Below are 10,841 nucleotides of genomic sequence, written 5' to 3'. Positions count from 1 at the left end.
GAAACTTCTTTTATTTTATTTATTTATTTATTTTGGGGGGTGTGGGGTGCAGTTTGGTGCTCGAACAATTCAGCGGAGAATAGTCTATGTTCATGAACAAATCATGTTTCACATGGAAAACAAATAAAATCTACTCCTGTATAGTACCATTATTACCCAATATTAATAGATGAGTTGAGACATTATTGTGTCCTATATATGTCATATGCTTACATATAGGGCCCTTTTTTTTGGTGAGATGCTTACAAATGATTCGTAAAACACGTTCATAGATACTTCCAACAAGGAGCTGTTGAGGCCACTTTAATTTGGAGCGATGTCTGGTGTTTAAACGTTGAACACGAACTAGTGGCCAGCGTGTTCCGGGCGAGGAAACGAAAAAGACCATCAGACGAGGTGACTGGACTGACCGACCGAGGGCCGGCGCTTGGTTAGTTCACAGTTTCTACACTGGTCAGTCAGTCAGGCAGAGCCAGACCTGTGCTGTGTGCTTTCACAAGACCAGAGATGCTCTCAGTCCTTGTTGAGTTACCACAAAATCTAAAAAAAAATTCACGATTCTCCATCATATCAATTTTTGCGGCACATGGATTAAACACTAAATATAGATAAAAATAAAAACTAATTACCCTAGTTAGTCTATGATTAGATAATATTTGTCATCAATAAACGAAAGTGCTATAGTAGCGAAATCAAAAAAAATCACATGCCGGCTTTGTTTAGATGCGAAATTTTTTTGGATTTCACTACTGTAGCACTTTCGTTTGTTTGTGACAAATATTGTCTAGTTATAGACTAACTAGGATAAAAGATTCGTCTCGCGATTTATAGACAAATTGTGTAATTAGTTTTTGTTTTCGTCTATATTTAATGCTTAATGCATATGCCGCAAAATTCGATGTGATGGAGAATCTTAATGTCGAGGGTATCGGCAAGGGGTACCCTCAGCGATGCGCATTATGAGATTGCCCGTACGAAGGTCGAGAGCCTTAATTCGACGCTCTAATCTTACGTAAGCGTCGCCATCGACGGTCGCAGCCTCGAAGACGGAAATAGCGTCGAGCGAATCGATCGGGGCTCGAGCGACGACTACCGTCGAAAACGGAAGCGGGCTCGAGCGAACCGAGAGGCGTCGAGCGCCAGGACACTGTCCGCCGCCTGACGCGCGCACGCGGGCGGGAGCATTAAATGCGCCTGACGCTTCCCCACCTAACACACAGGTCACGGAAGGCGTGATAGGGAGCAAGCTTCTGTCCCATCGTTCTTTTTGCAGCTTTCCCACCGAACGACCCAGGGCATGTCAGGACGCAGGAAACAAGGATGGAACGTCTAATCGGGACCCCCTCGAGACACCCAAGGTCAGCGCTCCAGATACCAGCATATTACACGGCGTCCGAACCTCGACCAAACAGGGTCCCTTCCTAGGGACAAGTTGGGCGTCGACTGACTTCATCACAGCAACCCCGTCGGGTCCGCCACCATACCGTACAAGCATGCGACCTCAGAACCAGCACAAGGCGGCTGGCAGGGCATAACACAGGAGCACGCGCAATCATCACCGAGCTATCAAGATGGGACGGCTCGAAGCTACGCCGTACGGAAGCCTCGAGTAGGTCAGCGCTCCATGCGGCTATCGATCCCTACTCTAACATCTATGCATGTACCCTATGTCTCTCCTTGGAGCTATAAAAGGAGGGACTCAGGAATAGAAGAGGGAGACATCACAACACAAGAACACACACACGTAGTAGAGCTACACACTTCATACCACGCTTGTATTCGCCCCTGTACAAGCACTTAGGTGCAAGATAATACAAACTCTCTCCCCCCGCTGGACGTAGGGCCTTCTCTTGCCCGAACCAGGATAAATCTCTGTGTCTTCTTGCATCACCATCCGGAAAGGGGAGCACGCATACAAATTTACTCGTTGGTGTGACCCCCCGGAGGAAAAACACCGACACTTAAAAACTTTTTAATTTTTGGGTGAACTAAGGAAGTCTCAGTCTCGGACATGCCCGCATGGACTGCCAGGCGAGCTGCTTCGTATCTTCCATCGAACCACCTGCCAATAACGCGCTAATTGTTCAGACCGACCTGCTCCCGGCTTAATTATGTCCTCCATTATCCATCTAATAACTACAGTATAGAATTAGAATTATGAATTCACCAGCCCAAGGAGAAGGATGAAATGGACGTAACGAAGGAAGGAAATTGCACGCACGAGGCCGGGTCGTGTCAATACACAGTGGCCAGTGCTTTCGTTACTAGTAGTGGGTAGTGGCGAGTAGCGATCAAATCAACCAGGCCACCCACTTCGCGTTAGTGCAGGCAAGCATATCATACCACACCATACGTCCTTTCCTTTAGGAGTTGTTTACTTGTAAAATTTTACAAAATGTAAATAGTACTAATTTTATTTGTATTTGACCAATATTGTCCAATCATAGACTAACTAGGCTTAAAAGATTCGTCTCGTATATTTCGACCAAACTGTATAATTAGTTTTTGTTTTCGTCTATATTTAATACTTTATACACACGTCTAAAGATTCGATATGACGGAGAATTTTTTGGAAACTAAACAAGGCCTTAATTTCGTGTCATCCAATCCAATCCAAATCCATCTCTGTCGCCTCCATCCCACTTCGTCAACCTATGGTCATCCGCTCTCGGGGGCGAAGCTACACCGCGAGAGAGGGGGGGGGGGGGGGGGGGTGGTCAAAGGCACCACAAAAATTGTAAAAATAATAGAATTAGTTAAAATTTCACCATGTATATACCTTCTAAAATACATATCTACACATTCATAAGTCATGTGCATTTCGCTCTGATTTACTCTGACTTCGCTGCTGGCTCTCGCCGCGTGTCCATCTGGAGTTGCAGCAAAGGAGCATGGCGAGCGGCCACAGAGACAGAGCCACCCGCCCACCCGCAGTGGAGAAATTCAGCTTCAATTCCTGCATAATTACTTTGGAGCCCGGCATGCAGCGTGCATGCAGATTGCAGAACCTCTATCTAGTGAAATTGCAGAGAAATGAGCAGGAGGCTGTGAAGATAGATCCCTCCAGTGAGGCGAATAATTCAGCAGTAATTCCAGAGTAGTTTACTTTGAACAGGCCGGCCGGCCGGACGGACGAACGACTAGCTAGAGGATGCATGTACCAGTAGCGAGTAGCGACCACTCTTATCTCTAGACTAGATCCAGGTGACCATGTCAGTAAAGAAGAAGACGAAGGTGTGACACGCGCGTCCCTGCTGTAAACTTCTGACGGAAAATATCTATCATCCTTTTTGCAAAAACGACGCCCGCGGGAACGGCCGCCACACGAGACACGATCCTTTTCACGTGCCGGCGCCGCGCGCGCGCGCAAGGAAAGCAACACCGCCACCACGAGTCCATGGGCATGGGCACGGAACACCATCCTTTTCGCCCCCGTTCCGCGTGCTTTTTGCCGGCGGGTGGCAGCAGCAGGGCTCATATGGTCTCATGGGCGTGCTGGTGCTGTAGCGTTGCGACGACGACACCACGGACTTGAGTTGAGTGCTCAGCTGTCAGCACCACCACACAGCAAAATGTGCATGCACACGCGTACGGGCCTATTAACGGTCACTGGAAAAATTTTACCGGGGTCGTTGGAAAACTAGCCCTTCGTTCTGAACTCGTAGGAGTAGTAGTAGAGGTACACGTCTGCGTTCGATCCGGAGGTTCCGAGCCATCCTGCCCATCCAGCAGAGAGGGAAGCCGCCGCAAGTCCCCTCCCCTGTATCAGTATCATGTTTCCCCACCACCTCCACGAGACCACGACACGGCCGCTCGCTACGCACACCGCTGGACCTCTCGGCGTCGCCAAGCGCCAAACGCCGGACCTCTCCTGGACGTCCGGACCCATTCCCCACTGTCCCGTTCGTCCACACTGTACGTGATCATCTTTACAAATTTGAACACCCAATAATCCTCACAATAAGCCGTGCCTTTTTCTGTTGACTTGACCTCACATGACGAGGGCGTCTGGGCTGGGCTGGGCGTGTAAACTTGTTTAGCAACTGCTCCCTAATTTCCACTGCAAAACCATCTCTGACATTCCCTCGCTGTACTGTACGGGCGAGTATATAATTGCGCCCAGTACCCCTCCCTCTCGGCACACCAAAAACCCAGCTAGCGGCACCAGGAGCAGGCACGAGCAGCCTTAATCTGCCACCTCCTCCAGACCCGGCGAGCACCACCACCAGTCTGTGCGTCACCAGAATAATGGCGTCGTCGCTCAAGTTCACGGTGCGGAGGCGTCCGGCGGTGCTGGTGGCGCCGGCGTCCCCGACGCCGCGGGAGCTGAAGCGGCTCTCGGACATCGACGACCAGGACGGCCTCCGGTTCCACATCCCCGTCATCCAGTTCTACCGCCGGAGCGCGCTCATGGGCGGGCGGGACCCCGCGCCGGTCATCCGGGACGCCGTGGCCAGGGCGCTCGTGCACTACTACCCGTTCGCCGGGCGGCTCAGGGAGCTGCAAGCGCGCAAGCTCGCCGTGGAGTGCACCGGCGAGGGCGTGCTGTTCATCGAGGCCGACGCCGACGTCCGCCTCGACCACTTCGGCGACGCGCTGCAGCCGCCGTTCCCGTGCCTCGACGAGCTCATCTTCGACGTCCCCGGCTCGTCCCAGGTCCTCGGCTCGCCGCTCCTCCTCTTCCAGGTACTACGACGCGTCGTGACGCCGACGGCACTTTCATATTCACGTGCCGACGTGCATGGGTAATTATTAACTATAAACAAAAACTAACGTGACGGACGTGCACGTGCAGGTGACGCGGCTGGCGTGTGGGGGCTTCATCTTGGGTGTGCGGCTGCACCACACGATGGCGGACGCGCAGGGGCTGGTGCAGTTCCTGGGCGCCGTGGCGGAGCTGGCGCGTGGCGCGGCGGCGCCGACGGTCCGGCCGGTCTGGTGCCGAGAGCTGCTGGAGGCGCGCGACCCGCCGCGGCCGGCGTTCGCGCACCGCGAGTACGACGAGGTGCCGGACACCAAGGGCACCCTCATCCCGCTGGACGACATGGTGCACCGGTCCTTCTTCTTCGGGCGCCAGGAGCTTGCCGCCATCCGCGCCAACCTCCCGCCGGCGCTCCGCGCGCGCGCCTCCACGTTCGACCTCCTGACGGGGCTCCTGTGGAAGTGCCGCACGGCGGCGCTGGCGCCGGACGCCGACGAGGTGATGCGGATGATCTGCATCGTCAACGCCCGCGGCGGCAAGTCCGGGATCGCCATCCCGGAGGGCTACTACGGCAACGCGTTCGCGTTCCCGGTGGCCGTCGCGACGGCGGGGGAGCTCGCCGCGAGCCCGCTGGGCTACGCCGTGGAGCTGGTGAAGCGCGCCAAGGGCGAGGTGAACGTGGAGTACATGCGGTCGGTGGCCGACCTGATGGTGCTGCGCGGCCGGCCGCACTTCACGGCGGTGCGCGCGTACCTGGCGTCCGACGTGACCAAGGCCGGGTTCGGCGACCTCGACTTCGGCTGGGGAAAGCCGGTGTACGGAGGCCCCGCCAAGGGCGGCGTGGGCGCCATCCCCGGGGTGGCCAGCTTCTTCATCCCGTTCAAGAACGCCAAGGGAGAGGACGGCATCGTCGTGCCTATGTGCCTGCCCGGCCTCGCCATGGAGACGTTCGTGCAGGAGATGGGCAAGCTGCTGAGCCCACCCGCAGGCGCAGGCGCAGGCGCAGAGCAGAAGCAGCAGGACACGTTCCCCGTCATCAGGTCCGCGCTCTGAGGTGAGGAGGAGTGCGAGTGAGCTGATAGCTCAGGCAGCAGGCACGGCATCGATCAAACCACCTCGTTTTCGCTTCGTGCTATGGCAAATACACGTAATCGGCGGATCCAGAGCTTTCGTGATGCGTATGCGTAGTGGGTGAACCAAGTTGATGTGTGCGTGGAGTTACGTTGTTAATGTATATGTACTGTACCCCTACGCTCCCCGCCGGCTGAAATGCGCGCGTTTGTGCAGGGCGCTACTGAGGCCGGCGGCTATGGGTTGTTGTGTATGTAGCCTGTAGATTTGTATACGTATATTTTGGTACCTTTTCATCCAGTAATTCATATACTTCTTCCTTTCTTTTATTAATCCAAAATTCGTACTTCTTCTTTAAGAAAAAACTAAATTGGTACTTCTTTTAAAACAAGTGCTCTGCGTATATATCCCCTTATACGGTAGATCTCATTTGGCACAGCTTTCATAGCACTTTCATAAGCTGTTTTTTTAATAAATGGATTAAAATAGAAAATCTCTTTAGGTAGAGCTCTTCAAAATCCACTCTCAGTGCCCACACGTGTGGAGGCTTGATGAAGCTAAAAGTATTAGCTTTTCTCTGCTTTCTATCTCAAATTTACTGTAAAATACTACTTTCAAACGTTTGTTTTAAAACAACTTCAATTTCATTAGTGGGATTGCTTCTTCATCATCACAACTAAAAAATACGAAATGTCAATGTCTACCGGCAACACCAAAAACAAACCTATGATCTATATCTATACTGCAAGGAAAAAAATTCACACAAAAATTGTCAATTCAAATGCACACCAAAGGAATCTGCGAGCAGGCATCTACGTACCCCTGCACGTCTCTCTCTCTGTGTCTCTCTCTCTTCTCTCTCTGTGAATCCGTTCGTATAAGCTGTATTTTTTCTATTAGTCGACAATTTTTTTTCTCATAATAAATCATTAAACAGTACTTTTAGTTATGACTTTTTAAACAAGCGAACAAGCTCTCTCTTCTCTCTCTCTGATTTTCTCTCGAAAATACATCTATGTTGCCTGTCTAGCAATGATACGAGGACGAAAAGTGAGTTAACTTATCAAAGAAACGAGCAGGCATCTACCATGCACCACTCTCTTTTTTATTTTTCTCTCCAAAATACATATATACATTACCGGTCTAGCAATCGCACGAGGACAGAAAGTGAGTTAACTTGTCAAAGAAACCACCTTAATTTGTGTATGGAAGGAGTGAGCGAAGCTACACTTGCATGCATATGAGACCATGAATGAAATTAAATATATGGGATGTATACGTAGGGATGATCGCGAGCTAGGTAAAAAAATAAAAAAAAAACATCAATGTGCACCTGGTATCTACCCAGCGCCTCTCTTCTTGCGCAATTTTGTAAAGACTTGCGCAATTTTGTCCCCCGAGTTGCCGTTTTGGTAAAAAAAAAATGCAACCACAGGCCTTCTACTGTACATACTGGGCCCAGCAATCATGCGCGGACCCAGGTTTGAGTATCGGGCCGTGGCCCGTGGGTGTATAAAGGAGATAAAGACCAGAGCAGCCCACAACGCCAACTGCTAGGCGGCCCAGGCCAAGGGCGAGCCAACACTGGTTCCTTCCGCCGTTCCGTCGAGTGTCGAATCGAGATCGGCATCTTCTGCTTTCCGGATCGAACCGAAGAACCAAAAGCAGAGATTCCAGAGAAATGCTGAAAGCGGGGCATGGCGCGAGGAAAAGCACACCACTAGCACAGATTTGGTCGGATTCTTGGTCGAATCGTTGCACGAACGGTCCCGGCTAGACGTGCTTCACCAAAAGCGTACTACGACGCGGCTGATGACCCTGAACCCCAGGCAGGGCAGCATTGCGGGTAAAAGGCCAAGAGCCCAGAGCACAGAGGCATCTGGTTCCTGTCAGCTGGTTCTCGGTTCTCTCGTGCACTGCGCCGTGCACGAGAGAGTGCACTTCAGCGGTTGTACTAGCCGAGCACCGATGCCTAGATGCCACCAACACCGCCGATTCCACCCGCTGAACAGTCGGCTGGGCATGGTTAATAATTTAGCCGGCAGTCGGCCACGTCACATAAAACTAATACTGTAGCCAACCGATACAATAGGCTAACTATTAGCCGGTTATTAGAGCAACTCCAACAGCTTGGCTATTTTTATTATAGATGCTATTTTAGAATTTGCATAACAAAAGATAGACTCCAATAGATATGCTACCTAGTTTTATAAAATAGAAAGTTAGTTATTCCTTGATTTTCGCTGGCCATATATAACCAACCACTGACACAAGCTATATGATTCTGTAAAATAGCAAGACTGTTGTGGATCTTTTCTTTTTTAAGAAGTTTTTTACTTTACAAAATGGCTAAACAATAGAATTTAGCTACTAATTTTAGCTAGTCTCCTGGAGTTGCTCTTAGGTTGGTTCAACACATTTAATGTGTGCCTGTACATATATGATCAAGTGCGGTTTAGTATCCCGTGTGGCCCTTCAATTGTTGGAGCTGGGAGGCCAGTATTGGCGCACAGGATCAGGAAGTTGGAACGTGGGTCAAGCAAGCGCCGAGTTGTTGCTGGCACCAGGCTGAGAACAGACGTTTCTACCTCGGAACATGTGATTCAGCCGAGCGTTTCACGAACCGCCCGCTCCCTTCTCTCTCTTATCTTCTCACTGCTCACTTAGGGCAACTATACATGATATCCAAGAATACTACGTCAGCAAAAATTATTTATAGAAACTAACTCACACAATGATAAAGTCTTCATCTAATAAATATTAAACTTTTTTCTCTCTCTTATCCATTCCTCTCTTTCTCTCTCTCATTCCTTCCTCTCTCTCCTCTTGTTCTGTTTCTCTTCCAAACTCACGAACGCAGAACACACGCAGCGGCTATGGCCTAAGCGGAGACTGCACGAGCAAGCGCACGCGGCGCGCGAGCGAGCACACTGGCGGTCAGCAAGAGAGCGCACGCACACAGCGGCACAAAGAGCGAGCACGAGAAGGATGGCCTGCGCGTTGTGGCCGGCGAGCGCAGCCTTGGCGGATGGCACCGGCGAGCGCGCGGCGGCCACGAGCACAGCCTGGCGGAGGCACGAGGAGCTTCGCGCGGCCCGTGAGCGCAGCCTAGTGCAAGCGTGGCCTGTGCGGCGGCTGACGAGAGCAGCCTGGGCAGCGGCATGCCCTTCGCGGTCGGCACCTAGGCGGACAGCACGAGCTGGCTCACGAGCACAGCCATATACGACTTGCACGCGGCGGCCGGTGGGCATAGTGTGGGCGTTGGTGCGTCCTGCGCGGCGGACCACTCTTCGCGGGCGGTGAGTGCGACATGCGCGTGCATGACTTGGGCGCGGTACCGAGCACGAAGAAACTACTCGTTTCTCCCCAATGCGAAAACGACGATTTCTTCTTGCATCGTTGCGAGCGTCGACGCCGTTTCTCTCTGATGAAACGGTTTCCTCAAATTTTCTTCTCTTTTTTCATTAATTGGAATGCCACGTCAGAATTTGGCTTAGTTGGTATCATATTTATTAAGGATAGAAACTATATTAATAACCCATTGGAACTGCCCTTAGAGCATCTCCAACCATTATGCATTTGAAGTTATGCATTTTAGGCAAATTGCAAACCCCCAAATGAAAATGGCAAGGCTAAAATCGGGTGATCTCCAACCGTTATGCAAAATGCCAAGTCCATCATCTTTTTTTTCAGGAAATTTTGTTTCGCGGCACTCCTTCCCGCGCGGCTAATCGATCCCGCGCCAAACAGCCCGCCGTCGTCTCCCGTTCACCAATTCCCGCGCCAAACAGCCGCACAGTACCGATCGTGAGCTGCGCAGTTCGTCGTTCTCGTTCGCAGTACCGATCTCCCGTTCTGTTAGTTCCCGTTCACCGTACCAGTTCGTCGTCTGTTGGCCATCAGTTCGTCGTCGTACAGGTTCGCCCCTTGGCTCGATCTCCATCAGGTCCTGTTCCCCATCAGTTTCCGGTCACCGCCATCAGACATCAGTTCGTCGTCAAGGCAGGTCGCCGCCATCAGTCAAGCCGTTGCGTCGTAGATTCGTCCTATCGCGCGCTGCGTCGTCCTATTGTGCGCTGCTTCGTCCAAACGCGCGCGCGAAGCTGGCGAAGGAGGACTCGCGATGCTTCTCCTATCGCGCGAAGTGGTGGCGGCGTGATGGGAAACCGCGCGAAGGGAAGAAAAAAGCCCGCGAGGTGGAACCGAGAATCCCGTGATCTCTATTTGCATAGCCGGACTCCTTTGGCATATATGCCAAGTTTCCCCCTCCAAATGCATAGCTATGTAAAATGCAAAGTCTAAATGCATAACGATTGGAGGGGTTTTTTTTGGAGTTTTATGCATTTTGGTAAATGCCAAGTCTATTTGCATAATGGTTGGAGTTGCTCTTAGAATTTTGATGACGTGTTGCCTTATTATACTTGCTCTTATACGGACGGCCGAGGTGCACGGATCACCATGGGCGGCGTAGATATATGTGCCTCACAAGTCACAAGAGAAAAAAGTGACGGACATTTGAGGCCTTGTTTAGTTTAATTTTTTTTAAGATTTATTGTCACGTCAAATCTTGCGACACATACATAGAGTATTAAATTTAGACGAAAACAAAAACTAATTATACAGTTTGCCGGTAAATCGTGAGATGAATCTTTTGACCTTAATTAGTCTATGATTAGACAATATTTGCCATAAACAAACGAAAGTGCTACGATACTCAAAATCCAATATTTTTACCAACTAAACAAGGCCTGAGTCATCGTCGTTAACACACAGTAACAACTTTTGAATTAAGGTCTTGTTTAGTTCACTCTAAAATCTAAATTTTTTTAAGATCTCCTATCATGTCAAATCTTGCAGTACATGCATAAAGATTAAATATAAATAAAATAACTAATTGCGTAATTTGTCTGTAATTTCTAATTTGCGAGACGAATCTTTTGAGTCTAGTTATTTTATGGTTGGACAATAATTAGCAAATACAAACGAAAGTATCATAATGTCAAAATTAAAAAAAAAGGATCTAAATCCGGCCTAAGCAAAAGTCGATTCAACCAAGTTGGACAATTGT

The 10,841-nt window shown here is 50.4% G+C and overlaps 1 protein-coding gene across 1 annotated transcript; it reads left to right on the top strand.

The window, feature by feature from the left end:
• On the top strand, positions 3,672 to 6,106 carry LOC8067081 (benzyl alcohol O-benzoyltransferase). The gene is made up of 2 exons (XM_002466934.2): positions 3,672 to 4,686; positions 4,796 to 6,106. The coding sequence occupies exons 1-2, from the start codon at positions 4,249 to 4,251 to the stop codon at positions 5,753 to 5,755; spliced, it is 1,398 nt and encodes a 465-aa protein (XP_002466979.1). The 5' UTR covers positions 3,672 to 4,248; the 3' UTR covers positions 5,756 to 6,106.

The sequence above is a fragment of the Sorghum bicolor genome, chromosome 1, assembly GCF_000003195.3.
Source record: "Sorghum bicolor cultivar BTx623 chromosome 1, Sorghum_bicolor_NCBIv3, whole genome shotgun sequence".
NCBI classification, from domain to species: domain Eukaryota; kingdom Viridiplantae; phylum Streptophyta; class Magnoliopsida; order Poales; family Poaceae; genus Sorghum; species Sorghum bicolor.
The sequence above is the reverse complement of the archived record's forward strand: the minus strand, read 5'-3'. Positions and strand labels throughout refer to the sequence as shown.

Bases quoted from the DNA above. Each gene is read 5' to 3' on its own strand.
- LOC8067081 (XM_002466934.2), top strand. From the start codon at position 4,249: ATGGCGTCGTCGCTCAAGTTCACGGTGCGGAGGCGTCCGGCGGTGCTG. The intron at 4,687-4,795 runs GTACTACGACGC...GTGCACGTGCAG, and splicing joins CGCCGCTCCTCCTCTTCCAG to GTGACGCGGCTGGCGTGTGG.